The 22964-nt window shown below is 65.1% G+C and overlaps 2 protein-coding genes across 2 annotated transcripts; both read left to right on the top strand.

The window, feature by feature from the left end:
- Positions 1-1761: 1761 nt before the first annotated feature.
- Positions 1762-7317, top strand: KRT18 (keratin 18; the record flags this gene model as incomplete). Its single annotated transcript, XM_082332409.1, has 7 exons — positions 1762-2205; positions 2748-2830; positions 4007-4163; positions 4242-4406; positions 5092-5217; positions 5322-5545; positions 7203-7317. 7 exons carry the CDS (start codon positions 1762-1764, stop codon positions 7315-7317), a joined length of 1314 nt encoding a protein of 437 aa, XP_082188535.1.
- Positions 7318-10213: 2896 nt separating this feature from the next.
- EIF4B (eukaryotic translation initiation factor 4B) lies at positions 10214-22964 on the top strand. The gene is made up of 15 exons (XM_082332375.1): positions 10214-10275; positions 14662-14799; positions 15572-15780; positions 17728-17844; positions 18152-18206; positions 18594-18737; positions 20079-20189; positions 20490-20669; positions 20758-20992; positions 21300-21418; positions 21523-21736; positions 21938-22005; positions 22156-22243; positions 22473-22545; positions 22768-22964. The coding sequence occupies exons 1-15, from the start codon at positions 10263-10265 to the stop codon at positions 22843-22845; spliced, it is 1842 nt and encodes a 613-aa protein (XP_082188501.1). The 5' UTR covers positions 10214-10262; the 3' UTR covers positions 22846-22964.

Here is a 22964-nt window from a genome sequence, read left to right as displayed (position 1 = left end):
TGCAAGGTGCGTGTTCATGCAATGGTGCGTGCTCGTGCAAGGTGCGTGTTCATGCAAAGGTGCGTGCTCGTGCAAGGTGCGTGTTCATGCAATGGTGCGTGCTCGTGCAAAGGTGTGTGCACTCCTGCAAAGCGTGCACTCGTGCACAGCTGCCTGACCGCCCGCCCGCAGCGGGGTGGCCCCCTCCCCACCCCAGGACCCCCCAGGACCCCCCCACCCCACCCCCCAAAGTTCCTCGCTGCCCCTTTTGACCCCGTTGAGTGGAGACGTGCCCGACCCCACGCCCCGCACCCCTGGGGGCTCCAGACCCCTCCCCTCCCCTCCCCCAGCAGATAACGCTGGAATGCGCCCACCCCCCCCCCGCCCCCCCACCCCCCCCGCTCCGGCCCCGGAGCCGCCCTAAATCAGCCGGGGCGGAGGGGGGGGGGGAGGAGAAGGACCCGGCCGGGGGGGGCTGGGGGTCCCGCGGGGGGGGAGGGGGGCACCAGGGAGAGGGGCTGAGCCCGGGGGGGGGACACCCACCGGTGGGGTGCCCCGGGGTGTCCCTTGTTTTGGGGTGCTGGGGGGGGGGTGGCTGCCCCAGGGGGTTGCAGCTGGGGGGGGGGGGGGTGCCTGGGTCCCCACCCCCATTTGGGGGGGCGGGGGGGGGAGAGGCCAGGCGGGATTCCTGGAGCCGGTTGGGCAGGGCGAGCCCCTCCGAGCCACGCAGGGGCTGTGCCCACGGGGGACCCGCCGCGCCCCCCCCGCCCCGGGGCCTCCGGCCCCACCGGCCCCGCCAGGAACATGGGGGGGGGCCCAGGGGTGGGGGGGCTGTGGGGTGATGTGGGGCTGGTGGGCAAGGCTGGGGAGAGCTGGAGCCCTGGGGTCCCCCAAAATGTGTGGGGCTGAGCCCCATCCCTCCGCTCTGCACCCCACGGGTTATGGGGCTGAGCCCCGTCCCTCCGCTCTGCACCCCACGGGTTATGGGGCTGAGCCCCATCCCTCCGCTCTGCACCCCACGGGTTATGGGGCTGAGCCCCGTCCCTCCGCTCTGCACCCCACGGGTTATGGGGCTGAGCACCTTCCCTCCATCCTGCACCCCACGGGTTATGGGGCTGAGCCCCATCCCTCCGCTCTGCACCCCACGGGTTATGGGGCTGAGCCCCGTCCCTCCATCCTGCACCCCACGGGTTATGGGGCTGAGCCCCATCCCTCCGCTCTGCACCCCACGGGTTATGGGGCTGAGCCCCGTCCCTCCATCCTGCACCCCACAGGTTATGGGGCTGAGCCCCGTCCCTCCATCCTGCACCCCACGGGTTATGGGGCTGAGCCCCGTCCCTCCATCCTGCACCCCACGGGTTATGGGGCTGAGCCCCGTCCCTCCGCTCTGCACCCCACGGGTTATGGGGCTGAGCACCTTCCCTCCATCCTGCACCCCATGGGTTATGGAGCTGAGCCCCATCCCTCCGCTCTGCACCCCACGGGTTATGGGGCTGAGCCCCATCCCTCCGCTCTGCACCCCACGGGTTATGGGGCTGAGCCCCGTCCCTCCGCCCCGCACCCCACGGGTTATGGGGCCGATCCCTCCCCAGGAACAAAAGCCTTGGGCTGGATCCGGCCCCACCTTCAGGGGCCGTGGGGAGGGGCCGTGGGGCCGCCCTCCCCGCCGCTCCCAGCTATAAATCACACTCGTCCGTCCACCCGTCCGTCCACCCGTCCGTCCACCCGTCCGTCCAGCTCCATCGCCAGCTCCATCGTCGCTCCCACGCCACCACCGTCACCATGAGCTACTCCCGCAGCAGCGTCTACTCCAGCTCCCACCGCTCCGGTGTCACCCCCGGCGTCGGCTCCGGCCGTCGCCTGGCCCCGCTGAGCAGCGCGGCCAGCGTCTACGCCGGGGCGGGGGGCTCGGGTTCCCGCATCTCCATCATCCGCACCAACAGCTTTAGCAGCTCTGGGGGTGGTTATGGGGCCGGCTATGGGGCCGGCTATGGGGCCGGGTTGGGGGGCAGCATGTTGTTTTCGGGTTCTGGCGTGGTGGTTAACGAGAAGGAGACGATGCAGGAGCTCAACGATCGCTTGGCCACCTACTTGGAGAAGGTCCGGAGTTTGGAGCAGGAGAACCGGCGGTTGGAGGTCCAGATCCGGGAGTTCATGGCCAAGAAAGGTCCCAGCGCCCAGGACTGGGGCCACCACTGGGACGTCATCGAGGAGCTGCGGGAGAAGGTGGGGTCCCCGCGGCGGGGCAGCCGAGCTGGCGTGGTCCCCAAAGGCGGCAGCGCCGTGGGGTTAAGCATTAACCCGGCGGGTGGTGGGGCTGGGTGAACTTTGCACCCCAAGGTCAAGGACGTCACCTACGGGGGCTTCGCTGGGGGGGACGAAGGGACGTGACCAAGGGCACGGGGCACGGCGGTGTCGGAGGGGTCCAACGCAGCCGTCGTTAGGCGAACAAGCCCCGCTCCCAGCACCCACGGTCTCGGCCAGGTTCAAGGTCACCCAGGACGCAGCCAAGCCCCTCCCGGAGGCCTGGGTCCCCCGGGGGATCCCACCCTCGCCCCCACCCCGGTTTATTGCCGTTTTTCCGGGGCGAGGTCCCCCTCGTCCTCCCCCCCGCGGGAGCGCGGGCAGCTGCCAGGGTGGCACCCGCCTGGGTGACGTGGGCGGCGCGGGCGGGTGGCAGCGGGGGGGGCCCCGCGCTGCGGTGACGGTGCCGTGTCCGTCTGTCCCTGTGTCCGTCCGTGTGTCCGTGTCCCCCCCCCGCCGCCAAGATCTTCGCGGTGACGGTGGAGAACGCCCGCACCGTGCTGCAGATCGACAACGCCCGGCTGGCGGCCGACGACTTCAGGGTCAAGTGAGGGACGGGGGGGACGGGAATGGGGCAGGAATGGGGTTGGGAATGGGAATGGGAATGGGGACGGGATGGGGATGGGGATGGGAATGGGGTGGGAATGGGAATGGGGACGGGATGGGGATGGGAATGGGGATGGGGATGGGGATGGGGATGGGGATGGGGATGGGGTGGGAATGGGAATGGGGACGGGATGGGGATGGGAATGGGGATGGGGATGGGGATGGGGATGGGGATGGGGATGGGAATGGGGTGGGATGGGAATGGGGTGGGAATGGGATGGGGATGGGATGGGACGGGACGGGATGGGATGGGATGGGATGGGATGGGATGGGAAGGGAATGGAGATGGGGATGAGAATAGGGGTGGGAATGGGATGGGGATGGGATGGGACAGGATGGGATGGGAAGGGAAGGGAAGGGAAGGGAAGGGAATGGAGATGGGGATGGGAATAGGGGTGGGAATGGGATGGGTATTGGGACGGGGACGGGGATGGGAAGGAGGGGGTGGGAATGGGGATGGAAATGGGAATGGGAACAGGAATAGAGTTGGGAATGGGGATGGGGATGGGGATGGGGATAGGAACAGGAGTAGAGCTGGGAATGGGGGTGGGGATAGGGATGGGAATGGGGATGGGAAAAGGGGCGTGGGTGGGAATGGGGATGGGAGTGGGAATGGGGATGGGGATGGAGATGAGGATGGGAATAGGAATAGAGTTGGGAATGGGGATGGGAGTGAGAATAGGGTTGGGAATGGGGATGGGGATGGGAATAGGAGTGGGGACAAGGATGAAGTTGTGGATGGAGAAAGGACAGGAATGGAGACAGGGATAAGGATGGGGATGGATTGGGGATGGATTGGGGATAGGGAGAAGGACAAGGATGGAAACAGGAGTGGGAATGGGGACAGAGGATGGGGATGGGGACAGGGACAGGGATGGGGACAGGGATGGGGATGGCGATAGGGACAGGACAGGGATAAGAACATAGAGGGGGAGAGGATGGGGACGAGGACAGGGAGGGGATGGGGTTGGGATGGGATTGGGTGGGGTTGGGGATGGGGACGGGGACGGGGATGGGGCCAAGGGTGAGGACAGGGTTGGGAAGGGGATGGGGACGAGGATGGGGACAGGGGCGGGGACGTAGCCGGGGCTGGAGCCGCTCTACGCTGTGTCCCCAGGTACGAGGCGGAGCTGGCCATCCGCCTCTCGGTGGAGAGCGACATCGTGGGGCTGCGCAAGGTCATCGATGACACCAACATGGCCCGGCTGCAGCTGGAGGGGGAGATCGAGTCCCTCAAGGAGGAGCTCGTCTTCATGAAGAAGAACCACGAGGAGGTGGGGATGAAGCCGAGGGGAGGGGATCCGGGGCCGGCGGGGACCCCACGCTGACGCCGGCCCCTCGCTGTCCCCCAGGAGGTGAAGAGCCTCCAGTCCCAGATCTCCAAGTCGGTGTTGACGGTGGAGGTGGACGCGCCCAAGTCACAGGACCTGGGCAAGATCATGGCGGAGATCCGGGCGCAGTACGACGCCCTGGCCCAGAAGAACCTGGAGGACCTGGAGAAGCAATGGGGACAGCAGGTGGGTCCACAGCCCCCCCCCCAAACCTGCACCCTGAGGGGTCCCGGTGGTCCCCAGGCAACTGGGGTGATGCTCCATGGGGGTGGTGTCTTCCCTGGGGGACGTCGAGCCAAGGGGGGGCAGCCCCCAGCTCACTGGGGGTCCTGACACAAGGGGGAACCCCGACCTGGTGGGGGTGTTCCCCTGGGGGTCCCCAGTCTGGCATAGGGGTGGTCCCCAAAGGCACCCCACGAGGGGGGCTTGACCCGGCCCAACGTTGGGGACATTCTTGGGGTGAGCCCTATCCCGTAGGGGACCCCAAGCCCCGATGGGGACCTTCTCCAAGGGGGTCCTGGTCCAACATTGGGGATCTCCCCCGGGGGAAACCTATCCCAGGGTGACCCCAACCCCACAGTGGGGACCTTCTGCTAGGGGGTCCTGGTCCAACACTGGGGACACTCCTAGGAGACCCCTGTCCCATTGGGGACCCACGCCTGGAGTGGGGACCTTCTCCAAGATGTTCCTGCTCCAACATCGGGGGCATTCCTGGAGGACCCCTAGCCCATGTGGGACCCCGGTCCTTGGGGTTGGCTCTTCCTGGGGTGGTTTCACCCCCCACGCCCCCTCCACGGGTTGGGGTGGCCATGGTGGGCGGGGCCAAGGCGCTGACCCCCCCCCCCCAAACCACATGTGTGTCCCCCACCAGATCACCGAGAGCACCATCGAGATCACGCAGAGCAGCAAGGACGTCGACACGGCCCGCAGCACCGTGGTGGAACTCCGTCGCTCCGTCCAGACCCTGGAGATCGACCTGGAGTCCATCCGCAACCAGGTACCCCCCATCCCAAAGATCCCGCCCCCCAACCTCCAGCCCCACGGGGCCACCCGTCCGCCCTCGGTGGTGGAGCTGAACCCCAAGGGGTTTCTGCTCTGCAGAAAGCCGGCTTGGAGGCCAACCTGCTGGAGGTGGAGAACCGCTACGCCATGCAGATGGAGCACTTCAACAGCCTGATCCTGCGGGTCGAGGCGGAGCTGCTGCAGGTGCGCAACGAGCTGCAGCGGCAGGCCGAGGAGTACCAGGCGCTGCTCAATGTCAAGGGCAAGCTGGAAGCCGAGATCATGACCTACCGGCAGCTGCTGGAGGGAGGAGAGGAGTTCAGGTAGGGGGGACGGGGTGGGGGGCGGTGGGGGCAGCCGGGGGGGTGACAGCAGGGGTGGGGTGGCCTGGATCCGTCCTGAAGGGTGGGCTTGGGGTGGCGAGGGGACAGCGGTGGCGTCCAGCAGGGATGAGCCCCAGGTGCTGGGATGTCCTGGCTCTGTCCTTGAGGACGCTCTGGGGACAGCGAGGGGACAGCGGTGGCACCCAGTAGAGATGAGCCCCGGGTGCTGGGATGTCCCAGCTCTGTCCTTGAGGACGCTCTGGGGACAGCAAGGGGACAGCGGTGGCACCCAGTAGAGATGAGCCCAGGGTGATGGGGTGTCCCGGCTCTGTCCTTGAGGATGCTCTGGGGACAGCAAGGGGACAGCGGTGGCATCCAGCCAGGATGAGCCCCGGGTGCTGGGATGTCCCAGCTCTGTCCTTGAGGACGCTCTGGGGACAGCGAGGGGACAGCGGTGGCACCCAGTAGAGATGAGCCCCGGGTGCTGGGATGTCCCAGCTCTGTCCTTGAGGATGCTCTGGGGACAGCAAGGGGACAGCGGTGGCATCCAGCCAGGATGAGCCCCGGGTGCTGGGATGTCCCGGCTCTGTCCTTGAGGATGCTCTGGGCACAGCAAGGGGACAGCGGTGGCATCCAGCCAGGATGAGCCCCGGGTGCTGGGATGTCCTGGCTCTGTCCTTGAGGACGCTCTGGGGACAGTGAGGGGACAGTGGTGGCATCCAGCAGGGATGAGCCCAGGGTGCTGGGATGTCCTGGCTCTGTCCTTGAGGACGCTCTGGGGACAGCGAGGGGACAGTGGTGGCATCCAGCGGGGATGAGCCCCGGGTGCTGGGATGTCCTGGCTCTGTCCTTGAGGACGCTCTGGGGACAGCAAGGGGACAGCGGTGGCACCCAGTAGAGATGAGCCCAGGGTGATGGGGTGTCCCAGCTCTGTCCTTGAGGACGCTCTGGGGACAGCGAGGGGACAGTGGTGGCATCCAGCGGGGATGAGCCCCGGGTGCTGGGATGTCCTGGCTCTGTCCTTGAGGACGCTCTGGGGACAGTGAGGGGACAGTGGTGGCACCCAGTAGAGATGAGCCCCGGGTGCTGGGATGTCCCAGCTCTGTCCTTGAGGACGCTCTGGGGACAGCGAGGGGACAGTGGTGGCATCCAGCGGGGATGAGCCCAGGGTGCTGGGATGTCCCAGGTCCCATCAGCCACGATGCTTTGGGGACAGCGGTGGCACATAGCAGCCATGTGCCCCAGGTGCTGGGACATCCCAGCCCATCCTCCAGGATGCTCCAGGGGACAGCGGTGGCATCCAGCGGGGATGAGCCCCGGGTGCTGGGATGTCCCAGCTCCTTGCTTCAGGATGCTCTGGGGACAGTGAGGGGACAGTGGTGGCACCCAGCAGGGATGAGCCCAGGGTGATGGGGGTCCTGGGCCCCATCCTTCAGGACGCTGTGGGGACAGCGAGGGGACAGCGGTGGCACATAGCGGCCATGTGCCCCAGGTGCCAGGACATCCCAGCCCATCCTCCAGGATGCTCCAGCTCTGTCACCTCTTGGTTCCTTGGGGTGACACTGGGAAGGGACGGGGGGGACCCAGGAGCCAGGCAGGGGAGGGGACACCCCGGGGTGCCCCCCAGCACCCTCAGCGCCCCCTCCCCGCCCCGCAGCCTGCAGGACGCCCTGGAGAAGGAGACCACCTCCACCACCCAGAGGACCACCCAGAGGATGGTGGACGGGAAGGTGGTGACCGAGACGAAGGAGGTGAAGGTGCGGACGTACTGAGCCGGCCGAGGGGGCCCCCCGCCCCCCAGCCCCCGGGGGGGCCCCCCGAGCCCCCCCCCCCAATAAAATGGCGATCCCCCCCTGGGAGATGGTCCGTCCTGGTGGCTCCTTCTGCTGGGGGGAGGGGGGCGGTGATGGGGGGAAACTGAGGCACGGGGGGGGCGGGGAGAGGCTGGAGAGCTGGGGTGGGGGGTGAACGTCAGGGTGGACAGACGGAGGGAGGGAGGGAGGACAGATGGACAGACGGGTGGTGTGATGCTGGTGGGTGGGTGGACAGATGGACGAATGCGTGGATGGATGGATGAAGGGATGGATGGATGGACAGACAGGTGGATGGATGGATGGATGGATGGATGGACAGATGGACGAGCAGACAGGTGGGTGGGTGGGTGGGTGGGTGGATGGATGGACGGATGGACGAATGGGTGGATGGATGGACAGACTGTTGGACAGACGGGTGAATGGGTGGGTGGGTGGATGGACAGATGGACGAATGGGTGGATGGAGGGATTAAGGGATGGATGGATGGACAGACGGGTGGACAGACGGGTGGGTGGGTAGGTGGGTGGATGGATGGACGGATGGACGAATGGGTGGATGGAGGGATTAAGGGAGGGATGGATGGACAGACTGTTGGACAGATGAGTGAATGGGTGGGTGGGTGGATGGACAGATGGACAGAGGTGCGGGGATGATTAGGGGATGGACGGACGGACGGATGGACGGATGGATGGATGGATGGATTGATGGATGAAGGGAGGGAGGGAGGGAGGGAGGGAGGGAGAGAGGGAGGGACAGACGGACAGATGGGTGGTTTGATGCAGGTGGGTGGATGGATGGATGGATGGATGGATGGATGGATGGAAAGGTGGATGGATGGATGGACGGGTGGGTGGGTGGATGGATGGACGGGTGGGTGGACGGATGGACAGGTGGGTGGACAGATGGACAGACGGGTGGGTGGACGGATGGACAGACAGGTAGGTGGATGGATGGATGGATGGGTGGGTGGATGGATGGACGGATGGATGGATTAAGGGATGGATGGATGGACGGATGGACAGAGAGATGGACAGACAGGTGGATAGGTGGGTGGGTGGGTGGACAGATGGACAGAGGTGGGTGGATGATTAGGGGATGGATTGATGGATGGATGAAGGGAGGGAGGGAGAGAGGGAGGGACAGACGGACAGATGGGTGGTTTGACGCTGGTGGGTGGGTGGGTGAGTGGATGGAGGGATGGATGGATGGACAGATGGGTGAATGGGTGGGTGGGTGGATGGACAGATGGACAGGGGTGGGGGGATGGATTATGGGGGGGATGGATGGATGGACAGACAGATGGACAGATGGGTGGCTGGGTGGTTTCATGGGTAGGTGGACAGATGATTGGATGCCTGGATGGACAGATGGGTGGGCGGGTGGATGGACAGACGGATGGACAGATGGGTGGACGGGTGGATGGACAGGTGGATGGACAGATGGGTGGGCGGGTGGATGGACAGACGGATGGACAGATGGGTGGGCGGGTGGATGGACAGGTGGATGGACAGATGGGTGGGCGGGTGGATGGACAGATGGATGGACAGATGGGTGGATGGATGGACGGAGGGAGGGAGGGATGGACGGACAGACGGATGAATGGGTGGGTGGGTGGGCAGACGGACATGCAGATGGACAGACGGGTGAAGGACAGACAGGCGGACGGGTGGACGGACGGATGAGGAGTCGGTAGGTGGGGGTGGACCTCCCATGTCGGGGATCCGGGGTCCCGGGAGGCCTCTCCCGCCCCCCAAAAGCAGCCGGGGGGACCCCAAAACGTCCCCGTCCCCCGTCCCCACCGGCACCGGGGTCGTTCCCGAGCTCCGGGGCTGAGCCGCCACCGCCGCCGGTGCACGGGGGTGCTGGTGCCTTGCACGGGGGTGCTGGTGCGTGGGGGTGCTGGTGCCTTGCACGGGGGTGCTGGTGCGTGGGGGTGCTGGTGCCTTGCACGGGGGTGCTGGTGCGTGGGGGTGCTGGTGCCTTGCACGGGGGTGCTGGTGCGTGGGGGTGCTGGTGTCTTGCACAGGGGGTGCTGGTGCGTGGGGGTGCTGGTGCATGGGGGTGCTCGTGCACGGGGGGTGCTGGTGCCTTGCACAGGGGGTGCTGGTGCGTGGGGGTGCTGGTGCCTTGCACGGGGGTGCTGGTGCGTGGGGGTGCTGGTGTCTTGCACAGGGGGTGCTGGTGCGTGGGGGTGCTGGTGCATGGGGGTGCTCGTGCACGGGGGGTGCTGGTGCCTTGCACGGGGGTGCTGGTGCGGAGGGGTGCTGGTGCCTTGCACAGGGGTGCTGGTGCGTGGGGGTGCTGGTGCATGGGGGTGCTCGTGCACGGGGGGTGCTGGTGCATTGCACAAGGGTCGTAGGGCCTGGGGGGTGCTGGTGCCTTGCACGGGCGGTGCTCGTGCATGCGAGTGCTGGTGCATTGCACAAGGGTCGTAGGGCCCGGGGGTGCTGGTGCATTGCACAGGGGGTGCTGGTGCACGGGGGGTGCTGCTGCATCGCACAGGGGTCACGGTGCATTGCATGGGAGGTGCTGGTGCATTGAACAGAGGCTGCTGGTGCGGTGCACAGAGGTCACGGTGCCCCGGGGGTGCCGGTGCATTGCACGGGGGGTGCTGGTGCTTTGCACAAGGGTCGTGGTGCCCGGGGGTGCCGGTGCCTTGCACGGGGGTGCCGGTGCATTGCCCGGGGGTGCCGGTGCGGTGCCCGGGGGTGCCGGTGCCCGGGGGTGCGGGCGCGGTGCCCAGCGGCCCCCCCGCACGATCGCGGCGCGGGCGGCGCCGCCAAGCGCAGAATCATTTCCCTCTCCCCACCCGGCCCCGCCCACCGCGGGGCGGGGTGGGCGGGGCGCCCATAGTCACGTGACGGCTCCATCCGGGTCCTTTGCCTTCTCTGCCTCTTCCCAACATGGCGGCCTCAGGTGAGCGCTGCGCGGCGGCGGCGGGGCCCGGCGGCCTCCGCGGGGCGCGGGCGGCACCGATGGGGCCCCCGCCGTGACCGCGCCGGGTGCTGCCGTTCCCCGGGGGGGGGCGAGCGGGGGCGGCGGCACCGGGGGGGGGGGCGGCGGCGGCGGCGAAGAACCGGACACCCCTCCCCCCCACACCCCGTCCCTTCAGGGACAGCGCGCGCGGCCGCTCCCGCCCCCCCCCCCCCCCCCCGCGCCCGCCTCCTATTGGTGGGGGGGCGCGCGCTGCCGGCGGTGATTGACGTGCGGGGCGGGGGCCAGATGGAAGCTTCGGCCGCGTCACTGCGCAGGCGCGCGGAGGGGCGGGGCCGGGCGGCACCCACGTGGGTGCGCGGCGGCGCACGCGGTCGGGCGACCGGGACCGGGGCGGGGGCGACCGGGACCGGAGGGGGCGGGGGGGGGGAGCGGGAGGAGACCGGGACCGGAGCCCCCCCCGCCCCGGCTCCCTGGGCCCGGAGCGCCGCCGCGGCCCCTTGAGTCTCCGGGCAGCGGCGGGGGCACCGGCCCGTTTCTGGCCCGGCCCCGGCCCCCGTTGGCCCCGCGCTGCTTCTCCCGGTGTTTGTTCTCCATACGACGGTGGTCGGGCAGCGCTCGGTGCAGGCAGCAGCCAGGCAGCCACCCCCGGGGGCGGCTCCTTCCTTGCCCGAACCCCTGCTGAACCATTTCCCACCTTTTTCCCCCCAAATAAACCCCCGCATCGGTCAATCCGCCGTACAGCGCCGGCATCGCCCTCCCTGTAGCCCAAAAGCGTCGGTTCTCAGGGGCTGAGCCGCTCTCTTCCAGCCACCGGCGCCATTTGGAGCCTGGCGGAGGGGGGAAAATGCAGAAATTATTCATTTCCCCCCCCAAAAAAATCGCTGCGGTCTCCCGACTCGTGGCTGCCACGGACGTCTGCCTGGCGAGGCTGCGGCACGTAGGGAAGCCTTAAAGCAGGGCAAGTTGGTCTCGTGGTGGGCAAGGACGGCGCTGCTGAAAGGCGAGGGCTCCGCTGGGGCTCGTAAAGCTGCCGCCACGGCGAGCAGCCCCCGCCGTGCTCCGGAATGGCGGGGTCGGTGCCCGGGCGCCTTCGCCCCTCTCCGTGGCGCAGGGTGGGCATCGCTCCCCTTCCGTCTCCGCCCCCCAGCAGCCCCGGGGTCCCGGCCCCGGGGGGCAAGGGGGGCTCTGAGCTCCAGGCTGGGTTGTTGGGCGCGGATCCCGGCCGCAGGACTCTCCGCAGGGCTCCACGTGCCCCGTTCGGTGTCAAAAACCATGCACGGAGGCTGATGGAGCCCCAGCAGGGGCTCAGCTGCCCCTCGGCGGGGTTCAAACCAGCGGGAAGGGGCAGAGTTTGCCCAGATGGGGGCTCCCCCCCCCTCCCCCGTGGTATCGGCAGACAGAGCGATGCCGTTATCCTGCAACAGAAGCTGCTTCGTGCCGTCGGCTCCTGCTCCGGGACTTGTCAGCCGTTTGACACAGCCGGAGCGAGCCCAGCCTGCCGGTTTTCGGAGGCCGGTGGCCTCGGGAGCGGATCCAGTGCCGTTTGGGAAGCGGTGTCAGCACGGCAGGGAGGGTAAAACACGCCGCCCGGCCTCCTTTCCTTGGGAACAACACTCCTCTCCAGCAGGAGAGCATTTCTCCTTCCTTTTTTCCAGGCGGTCACCGCCGCCACTGCTCTCCCAGCGTTTTTATCCGGCACTGACGTCATCTTTCCATGAGTTTTCCCTTGGCAAACAGAGCTTGAGCCGTTCCAAAGGGCCGACTGGATTTACGGCCTCTGGCCTCCGCCTGTGGATAGATCGCAAAGGCTTGCTGTCCCGAAAACCGGCGGCAAAATCTGGGGGGGCCCAGAGATGTTTGCGGCTCGCAGCGAAAGCCCGGGGGGCTGCCGGGGGTTGGCGAGACCGCTGAGCAGCGCCTGTAGCTCGTCACCCTCCCAGCTACAGCCGCCAGGGCGCTGGAAGGTGTCACCCCCTGAGGTCAGGCGGTTCTCAGCTGGAGCGGAGCTCTGCCAGGCTTTGCAGGGTCCTCAGGGCGCTGCCCGCTCTCCCGGGGGTGTCAGGAACCATTTTGCCCGCTGCGGGGAGAGCTCGGGGGGGATGAGAGGTGCGGGTGTCACTGCGTCACCCCTTGGGGCGGCTCTGCATGTGTTTGGGCTCCTGGGGGAAGCGTTTCCAGTCAGCCGGCGTCCCGAAGCCAAGGGACGGGGAGCGGGAAGCGGCCGGAGATGCGAGAAGACGACCAAGCGCTGCCAAGGTCGTCTCCAGAGCGTGACCAGGGTCTCGCCGTGAGGAGAACGCGAGCCCCCGGCCAAAGGGGAGAGAGCCGGGGAGAGCACCCGCCACGCGTCTGGGCCGTCGTGGCTTTGCCGAATCCAGCGGGAGCGGAGCCGCGGGACGGAGCGCGGCTGGAAGACCCGAGCGGGCCTGGAGATGTTGGCAAGGAGCAATGGCTGCCTGGGGAGGCTGCGGGCTCCAGGAGACGGCGATGGGGGAACTGAGGGTGGGGATTGATGTGCGGCGGCTGAAAATTGGGGTACGAGCTGCCATCGGGTTTCTTTTCCGCCCTTCTCCTTCGACTCGTGCGGGTGCAGCCCGGGCAGCTCCGACCGGCAAGCCGCGGGGTTCGCTGGTGGTTAAGGGGAAGGGAAGGATGGGAGTGGGACTGGGTGACACGTCTGGGGGCGAAGCTGGCCAGACTGCAGGGTGAAGGGGTGTTTTTAGGCTCAGCTCTTCTCTCCGGCCCTTCTGGGGTCTCGACGGATGTTGGGAATGAAGATCTGGCAAGAGTCGGAGAACGGGAGCTCCCCGGTGGCATCGTCGGAGATGCTGGGAGCGAGATCGGGAGGGCGGGATGGCTCCGTCTTCCCAGCGCCCGGCTGGAATAGCAGGGTCCGTGTTCGTGCTGCCTTAAAACCCGGGCTGAGACCAAAGGGGAAGAGCAGGACCTGGAAAATGAGGATTTGGGGGTGCTGGGAAGCAGGACGGGGGCCCGGCGTCGCACACGGGCGGCCGATCCGTACCTGGAGCCTCTCACCCTCTTCATTCCCTGCTGGAAGCCGCTGGTCGTTGTTCTGTCGCTGCTGCTGCAGGGATTTCTGTGGAAGAAACCATTTTAAGCGCCGTTCGGTGAGCCATCCCTCCGCTCCGAGCGCTGGCGGGCGAGCGTCGGCTGATTAGAGACGGCAAACGAACAGCCTGCGCAACTCCCGCGTCTCTCGTTTTTATCTTCGTTAAGGCTGCCGCGACGCTTCGCTGCTTAACTATCGCGCTCCCCGGCCCGCAGCCTGCTTAGAGATTATCAGCGTCGAGTCCGGCAGTCCCAAAGTTTATTATTTCTTCTTAACGAAGATAAGAGCGCGCGTTTGCGAAAGCAATTAGTGGTTTCGCGACGCCGTAGTATCTTTTAAAGCAGCCCGGCTCTTCTTTCGGTGCCCCAAGTCACTGGGGGTGTCTGAGCCCCCGGCGCTCTGCCCAGAAAGGCTTTTGCGGGGAAAGGGGCTGTTTTTGCGGGGAAAGGGGCTGTTTTTGCGGGGAAAGGGGCTGTTTTTGCGGGGAAAGGGGCTGGTTTTGCCAGTAAAGGGACTGGTTTTGCAGGTAAAGGCACTATTTTTGCAGGTAAAGGCACTATTTTTGCAGGTAAAGGCACTGTTGGCCCCTGCTCTGGCCGGCGATGCCGCAGGGGGGCAGCAATTCCTTCCGCAAGGCAAAAAAAAAAAGCCACCACTGAATTTTGCAAACTGCATCACAACTCACCTTCCTAAAAATAGCCCGGCTTCCCCACGTCGCTGGGAGGTGTCGCAGCCCGTCGCGATGCCCGGCTTCGTCAGGAGACGGCGAAGCCTCGACGAATGAGCGCTGCGGCTGCTCGCAGCTCTGGCAGAGCCGAGAAAAATCCCTTGCGCTGGAGGAGTTGGGAGATTCGTTAAGATGTCGGCGAGGCCGGCCGGCTTCTGGCTCTGGGGGGATCCCGGCGGCCGTGGGGTTGCCGTGCCGTGCTCCGCCGCGTCTCTCGCTTGCATCCCGGGTGGAAGTGGGATGGTTTCTCCCTCTACCGCCTCCTCCCCCCAAAAAAACAGCCCCCCGGGAGGTTTGTGGGTACGGCCGACCCCCAAAATGTCAAGCGTGAGTGTGCTTCGCGTGATGGGAGCCCCGATTCTCGGCTGTGCTGAATTTGAGGCTGTTATCCCTTCGGAAATAGCAACTAAATCGGGATGGGGCGGCCGGCGCCTGCGTTTCGATCGCTCGCGTCGCGTCTCGATCGCACCCGTCGCCACCCAGACCGCTCCTCCTTCCCCTCCCCGCCCGAAGCGGGCCGTTCCCGGGCGTCGCTCACTCCAGCCCTCTCTCTTTCTCTCCCCAACAGCTAAGAAGAAGAACAAGAAGGGCAAGACCCTCACTCTGACGGACTTTCTGGCAGAGGATGGTGGCGGCGGCGGTGGCCCTACCTATATCCCCAAACCCGTCAGCTGGGCCGACGAGACAGACGACCTGGAAGGAGACGGTACTGTCATTTCCCGCCTCGCAGGAGGACGCGGCTCCCAAATCACGCTAAAACCCCGATACCAGAAGTCTCTTGGCTCGCGGCGTTAAAGGAAGAAGCGCTTCGCTTCTGGCTTCCTCGTGGGGTTTGCAGGATGCGGAGGGAGTTTGTCCGCAGATAGATCCTTCCCCTTCTTTCACCGCTGTAGAGGGGGGGGAAACGGGTGGGAAGCGTCGGTAACCGCACCGCCGCCAGCTTCGGGTTTGGCCGTACCCTCGACCCGCAACGCCACACCTAGACGTTGTGAAATTGGTTGGTTGTTTCTTTTCTGGGGAGTAACAACGCTCAGAGAGCAAACCGAGTTCTCGGTAGGACCGAGACTCGCCGTTTGGTGAAGGGGAGGGAGATTCACACCCACGCGGGGAACAGAAACGGGATAAAGAGCTTTTTGTTGGCGTAACCGCAGCAGAGAAAGCGGAGGGTGGGCAGATTCACCGACGCCCAGGAGTTTACCGGTGAGCGCGGTGACCTCCGGCTCGGCGCTCGCAGTGAATTCTCCCTCTGAAAACATTAATATCGAGCCGTGGTATTTTTCCACGAGACGGGCTGCGATTCAAAGAGGAATTCATCCCGGGAAGGTTTAATGCTTTATTACCAGTGGCCGGGCTAAACGGTCGCTGTCGCTGGGGTTTTAGCCTGCCTGTTGGCCCCGTGCGGCCGGGACGGTGGCGTTGGCAGTAACCGGTCTCCAGTTGGGTGGTTTTTAGGTGATTTGTTAAATTTTTCCCTTTAGTTTCTACCACTTGGCACAGTAACGATGACGACGTGTACCGGGCCCCTCCGATCGACCGCTCCATCCTGCCCACCGCCCCGCGGGCTGCTCGGGAACCCAACATAGACAGAAGCCGCCTCCCGAAATCCCCCCCCTACACCGCCTTTCTGGGAAACCTGCCCTATGACGTGACGGAAGAATCCATCAAGGACTTCTTCAGAGGACTCAACGTGAGTAACGGCTCGGCAACCGGGCTGGGCCGCGGGGCAGCGCGGTGCGGGGGTAACGTGGGCCGCAAAGACGGTGATTTTGGATGCCGCCATCCCCGTTCTCCGGTTTCCAGACGGCCGCGGCTGTCGGATTGCTTGATCGCAGGTGAGTCGCTTGCCTACCAGCAGGCAAACGGCTCTTCCTGCTGTTTCAGCCACGACGGTGAGGGCGCAAGAACCCTTTTAAAGCAGGCGGCTGGGGTTTCTCCCCTCGAACCAGGCGAAGAGAGGAGGTGGGGCGGATTTCGGGGCGCATAGCTGGTGCCAAGCGCCCACCCAGCTGCTCGCTCGCTCCCCCTCAGCGGGAGGAAAGAGGATGAGGAAGTTTGTGGGTCGCAGTAAAGACGGGGAGATCACTTACCAATTAGTCACAGTCTCGACTTGGGGAAAACTAAATTTATTACCAATTAAAATAGACTTGCTATTGCTGTTACCTGCTCCAGCACCTGGAGCTCCTCCTCCTCCTCCTCTGCAATTTGCATTCCTTCTGCTGTTTCTCACTTTTTTTTTCCCCCCCTCCTCCTCTGCCCGCCTGGCATTTTCTGCCCGTTCCTAAATATAATTTCACTGAGGCACCGCAGACTTTGCTGACGGGCTCCGGTTCAGCCTGCGCCGGGTCCGGACCTCTCAAGGGGTTTCCCAGCCGGAGCTCACTCAGGATACATCCTGCCCTGTGGCCAGGAGCAGATGACGCTCCCAGGGATAACAAAAATACCATTTTTTTCCCAGCTTTAAGAATGTTGGAGCCCTTGGGTTATTCAGGGAGGAGGCGGGGAGGGCGAAATGGCCGCTTCCCTGCCGGAAGGGCAGCCGGAGTCCGGCATTCCCTGCGCGGCAGCGAGCCGTGCTGACGGCAGCAGATCGCTCCCTGCGGGCAGAGCCGCGCCGCTTACCTTCATCTTTTATTTTCCGCTTGTTTTTCTAACCTTTCGTGCTTGCTGAGGCAGCAGCCCCTCCTCCTCGGAGGGTAATAGCGGGGGTGAAACTCCAGTGGAGGAGGAAGAGGAGGAGGAGGAGGGAGCTGGGAGGCTGCAGCCCTGCCCAAATCGAGGCAGAGGGGTCAGCGCCGCGCCGGAGAGTAAGAAGCAACGCGCGGTGGTGGCCCTCGCCCTTGCAGAAGTCGTTTGCTCCGCATCCGTCGCTCGCTCTCCCTTCCCGGCCTCTCCCGGCGGTGGTTCCTTACGTGCGGCTCGTCCGAATGCGATTCGTGCCTTCCCTTTCCCGGCGCATAACGAGCTCCGCAGGCTGCTGCCGCTTCCCGGGCCTCCGAGCGGGGAGTGACCTGGGAGCAGCCGCGCTTTGGGAACCAAAATCGGGCGAGGAGAGGTTGTAGAAGGCGTTAGTGCAGCGGGATGCCTGATAGGGCCCGGCAGCGATGCCGAGGGCTGCCAGTGTGCCCTAGAACGTGCGATATGTAACCTAGCGAAGCCAGCAAGCTGTCCTTGCGGCCCGAGGCCTCGTGTTGACCCCAAAAAGTCTCGATTGAACGGGTCCGAAACTGGTTTTCAGCAGGATTTTTTTCTCGGGAGCCTGGGACGAGCTCGGAAGGCGGGCGGGATGCAAAGGGACGGCTCCCGCGGGGTCGGAGCCTCGTTCTTGGGGCGCAGAGCAGCTCTCGCCCGCTGAGCAGAGCTGCCCTGGCCCTTCAGATCGGTTCCCGCTGCAGCTACTGGAGATCTGCAGCTGCAAACCTCCTGCCGCTGCCAAATTCCTCCCTCCCAACGCGCCTCGGTGGCACGTTCGGCGTTGTGTGTTCAGAGGGGGAGTTGAACCTCCCTGCTCGTCACCGAGAGGATTTGTCCAGTCCCTCAGAGTCGCGCGGTCTCGGATAACGCGATCCTTGCCCGTCGTATTAATGCCGGGGAGCGAGAACCTCAACGAGAGCTTTCCCCTTCTCTCTGACCGCAGATAAGTGCTGTACGTTTGCCGCGGGAGCCTACCAATCCGGAGAGGTTGAAAGGTTTTGGTTATGCTGAGTTTGAAGATATAGACTCCTTGTTCCAGGCTCTGAGCCTCAATGAAGAGGTGAGTCCAACCCTGACGGCGCAGGACGGCCGCGCGCAAGCCCCCCGGTTCCCCCCGCCGTCAGATCAGGCGCCTTCCTCTGCAGCCCTGGCTGCTGGAGATGCGTTCGGAAGGATTTTCTTGTAGAGGGATGGCTGGCCTTGCTTGAGAAAGACATAAACGGGGAAGAAAATGCTTTTTAAGGCCATCAAGCCCCTGCGTTGTGCGAGCTGCCCGCTCTGCGCGCAGGCATCGCCCTGGGGTCGGCTCTTCTCGCCCCTCTGCGCATCTTGGGGCCGCGAGGCTGACTTCTCGCTGTTCTTTTCAGTCCTTAGGAAACAGAAGAATACGAGTGGATGTTGCTGATCAAGCTCAGGATAAAGGTGAGCGTTCGGTAACCGCGCCTCGTGCCGGGCCGGTGACCAGCCTGGCCGAGGGGGGACGAATGGCTGTCGTCGCCGCCCGGATGGCCGGGTCTGCGCCCTGCTCCAGCCCCGGGCTCGGGCTTGGCTCCTGCCTGCATGGCCGGAGGGCCCGGCTGGGATGTTTTGCCTGCCGGCACTTATCTAACAGCGCGGCGGTTCCTCCCACACCCCGGTGCTGTCCCTGTCGCGCCGACTGACTCAGCCGAGGGCTTTTCGAAGCGTTGGCGGTTACCGCTGAGACAGACTATAGCGAATTTGGCGAGGCTGGGTTGTGATCTCGCTCGATTCACCGCCGACGGCTCCTCTCCGCCCCACAAGCTTCAGTTTCCTTCCCTCTCCCGGCAGATCGGGACGATCGCTGCTTCGGCAGAGATCGGGATCGCTTCCGTGACTCGGAGAGGTTTGAGAGCGACTGGAGGGCCCGGCCTGCCACCACCGATAGCTTTGATGATTACCCACCCCGCAGGGGCGACGACAGCTTCGGAGACAGTGAGTTGGCAGAAAAAGAGATCGCAGAATCACAGAGGGCTTTGGGCTGGCAGGGCCCTTTCCAGGCCATCCCGTCCCACCCCCTGCCACGGGCAGGGACATCCACAACCAGAGCAGGGTGCTCACAGCCCCCTCCAGCCTGGCCTTGGATGTTTCCAGGGACGGGGCATCCCCCACCTCTCCGGGCAACCCCTGCCAGTGTCTCACCACCCTCAGCGTGACAAATTTCTTCCTTACATCCAGTCTGAATCTCCCCTCCTTTAGTTTAAAACCAGCCCCCCTTGTCCTATCGCTACAGGCCCTGCTAAAAAGCCTGTCCCCATCTTTCTCAGCCCCCCTTAAGCACGGCAAGGCCGCAGTGAGGTCTCCCCGCAGCCGCCTCCTCCCCAGGCTGAACCCCCCCAGCTCTCAGCCTGTCCCCCCAGCAGAGCTGGGCCACCCTCGGATCGTCTCCGTGGCCTCCCCTGGCCCCGCTCCCACAGCTCCACGTCCTTCCCGTGCTGGGGACCCCCGAGCTGGACGCGGGGCTCCAGGGGGTCTCCCCAGAGGGGGCAGAGGGGCAGAATCCCCCCCTCGCCCCGCTGCCCACGCTGCGGGGGATGCAGCCCGGGAGACGCTTGGCTTTCTGGGCTGTGAGCACACGTTGCCGGCTCGTGGCCAGCTTCTCGTCTGTCGGCACCCCCAAGTCCCTCCTCAGGGCTGCTCTCCACCCCTCCATCCCCCAGCCTGTGCTGACACCGGGGGTCGCCCCCACCCAGGTGCAGGACCCTGCCCTTGGCCTTGTTGAACCCCATGAGGTTCACAAGTTAACAGCACTGGTCCCAGTAGGGACCCCTGAGGGGCCCCGCTCGTCACTGCGTGTTCCTTCCGTCGCCATCCCAAACCGGCGTCTGAGGGAACCTGGCCGATCACGGAGGAGTCGGGCTGCGGCTTCCCTCCGCTCCTCCCCTGGCAAGCAGATTCCCTGCGGGACTCGGTGGTTGCTTCCCCTGCCTCTGTAGCCCGGAGCCAAATCTGCCGCATCTTTCCCTCTGGATAATTCTTCCCCCTTTCCATTGTTTCCCCTGGAAAAATCTGCGTTATCGTGACATCCAGGTGTGCTTTGCTCCGTCCGTGATCGGGCACTGACAGAGCGGCCGCCCAGAGCTCATTCCGCGACGAGATTATTGTGAGGGCGAGTGGAGAACGGCAGCGGGATTTTCCTGCTCCGTTAAGGGATTCGTGACTCTCTTACATTAACGAGCGCAGGAAAACCCTCGCCGGTGTCGGGGTTGGGGGTAAAACGCTGTGCCGGGTTCCTCCGAGCTGCCCCGCTCACGCTGCCCCCCCTTCTGCCTGCAGGGTATCGGGATCGTTACGACGATCGGTATCGCGATGGTCCGCGGAGGGACATGGACCGTGGCTTTGGGGGCAGGGATCGCTACGATGACCGCAGCAGAGACTATGACCGAGGTAGGATGTTCCCGAAGGATTGCTGGGGCGCAGAGGGCGAGACTCCGCCAGCGCAGACGGGCTGCCCAGTGTGGCCCAGTTCCCTCCCGGAACTGGGGAAGGGGTGCGGAGGATGAGCTGTTGCTCTTCCTCTCCAGGCAATTTTAATCCCTGGCCTTGCTCTAGTTCTTCCCAGAGCCCAGGTCTGGCCTAGATTTTAAGGCCGCTGTGTTAAGAAGACGCTGGCCTGCAGGAAGGGCTCCTGCTCCGCACCCGGGAGGGATCGGGACTCACCGGGAAGGGCTTCCTTTCCTCCCGCAGGCTACGATTCCAGGATAGGCAGCGGCAGGAGGGCCTTTGGCAGCGGCTATCGCCGGGATGACGACTACCGAGGGTGCGGCGACCGCTACGAAGACCGTTATGACCGCCGGGATGACCGGATGGATAGGTGGAATTCCCGGGATGATTACGGCCGGGATGATTTCCGCCGCGAGGACAGAGGTAATGGCTTTGGCGGGAGGAGTCTGACCTCCGACAACGGCTCGGGGTGGGATTCGCGCCCATTCCCGGTGCCTTTGTTCCTTCCCAGGTCCCACTCAGAGGCCGAAGCTGAACCTGAAGCCCCGGAGCGCGCCCAAGGAGGAGGAGACCTCCGTGGCCCCCGCGCCCCAGTCCAGCCGGGCCGCCTCCATCTTCGGGGGGGCCAAACCGGTGGACACGGCGGCCAGGGAGCGGGAGGTGGAAGAGCGGCTACAGAAGGAGCAGGAGAAGCTGCAACGCCAGCTGGAGGATGATAAGAGGATAGAAAGACGACCCCGAGAGAGGTGGGCTGGGGCAGGAGGAGGCTGGGCAGGGGCTTCTGCCTGCCCTGCGCTTGGCTTTTGGGCTTAAAACCCGCCCGGTGCCCGCCTGGGGACGTCCAGGCAGCGGCGCGGTCCCTCGGAGAGGCCGAGGAGCGCAAAGGCAATCCTGCCATGGCCGCCTTTTCCCCCTCGACCTTTCCTCTCGGGCAGCGGTGCCCATAAACGCTTCTTGGGGTGCTCTAAACCCGCTCCCTAATCCTCTTCCCTCCCGGCGTTGGTCCGAGCGGCTCCGAGCGCCCGGCTCAGCCCCCTTTCCCCTCCGCCACAGGCATCCCAGCTGGCGAAGCGAAGAGAACCAGGAGCGATCGCGGACGGGGAGCGAATCCTCGCAGACCGGCAACTCGGGGCCGCCCGGCACCTCTGTGGGAACCGGCCCGACGGGCAGGAGTGAGTAGAGAGCGCGGTGGCCCCGAGCCGGGCCCGGCTTGCCACTTGTCCCCCCTCCGGCAGCTTAACGCGTGTCCCTGCGTTCGGTTGTGCCTCCCCTGCAGCCACGCGAAGGAGGGAGAGCGAGAAGTCTTTGGAGAACGAGACGTTCAGCAAAGAGGACGATGCTCCGTCTCCCACCTCCAAGCCGAAGGAGGAGAAGCAGCCCCTGAAGGTGATGCCCGCCCCGCCGCCCAAGGAGAACGCCTGGGTGAAGCGGAGCAGCAACCCCCCTGCCCGCTCCCAGAGCTCGGATTCGGAGCAGCACTCTCCTACCAGGTCGGTGCCGCGGCGGGGACGCGTCCTGGGCTTTACCCTCCGGATTTCCCCCGTGCCGGGAGGCCGGCAGAGCCGCTGGCCCATCCAAACATTCCTGTAGCCCACGGATTCCATCTCCCCAGGGCTCCCCCTGCTCCGTCGCCTTGGCGTCATCTTCAAGTCTTGACGTTGATCGTATTTTTGGGTTTTTTTTCCCCCCAGCGGCAGCCAGACAGCACCAAGCCTGCCCTTGGAAGACGGAGCGCCCCCGAAGAACACCCACAGGAAAGGTGAGACCGCGCCTCAGCCGTTTTGACTCAAAGCTTGGCAAAACCGGCTCCAAAACCCGGCGCCGGGCAAAGGCGCGGAGCCCGGCCGACGGCGCGGTGGCTCGGTGCGAGACCTCCCGCCCTTTTCTTTTTTCTTTTCCCCCCTCCCAGGAGATGAGAACAAACCGGACGGGGGCCGGGAGAGCGGTTCCAAGGTCCGAAGCGGGAGCTCCGGCCGCGGCCCCGGAGATTCGGATAGGTGGGTGGCTCCGGGGGGGTTGGTATCTTACCCCCGCCTCGGCAATCGGGCATCGCCCAGCCCTGCAAAGCCAGGTTTAAGACCTAGACTGGGTTTAAGACCCAGACTAGGTTTAAAACCCAGACTAGGTTTAAGACCCCGCCTGCCCTCGGCTTTTATCTTCCCGATCCGGCGTCGCGGTAGGCGTGGGCCGCCGGCGCCCGGCGCTGACGGGCTCTGGTTCTTGCAGGAAAGAGAGCAGAAAGGATCACGACTCGCGACCTGCCTCTGAGCCAAAGAAACTTGACGAGAACCCCCCCTCCGTAAGCAGCTTTTGGGGGGAAAAACCGCGGCGCCGGGGGGGCACCGGGCCTTTGGGGGGGAGCGGAGCCCCGGCTCCGGCTGCCGGCGGTGCCGTGACGCCCCGGCTGGGAGTTCTTCCCCTCAGCTCCTGGGGTTTTTTTGGTCTGGTTTGGATTTTTGGGGGTTCTTTTTCTCCGTACGCCGTAAATCGGCGCGTAACCAAACTCCCTCCCTGCCGGCAGTTCAGCCACGCCAGCAAGTACGCTGCTCTGTCAGTAGATGGCGAAGATGATGGCGACGACGAAGAATGCGCCGAATAAAAAAAACCTCCGCCTTCCTCGCGCCGTCTCCCAACCAAGCCGCCGCCGTGGGATCGTTCGGAGAATTAAAAAAACCAAACCTCTATCCAGACAAGACAGAAATAAAACCTAAAACTCCA

Source organism: Platalea leucorodia (genome assembly GCF_965183815.1).
Source record: "Platalea leucorodia genome assembly, chromosome: 23".
Lineage (NCBI taxonomy): Eukaryota > Metazoa > Chordata > Aves > Pelecaniformes > Threskiornithidae > Platalea > Platalea leucorodia.
Note: the sequence above shows the minus strand (reverse complement) of the source record. Positions and strands in the feature narration are given on the sequence as shown.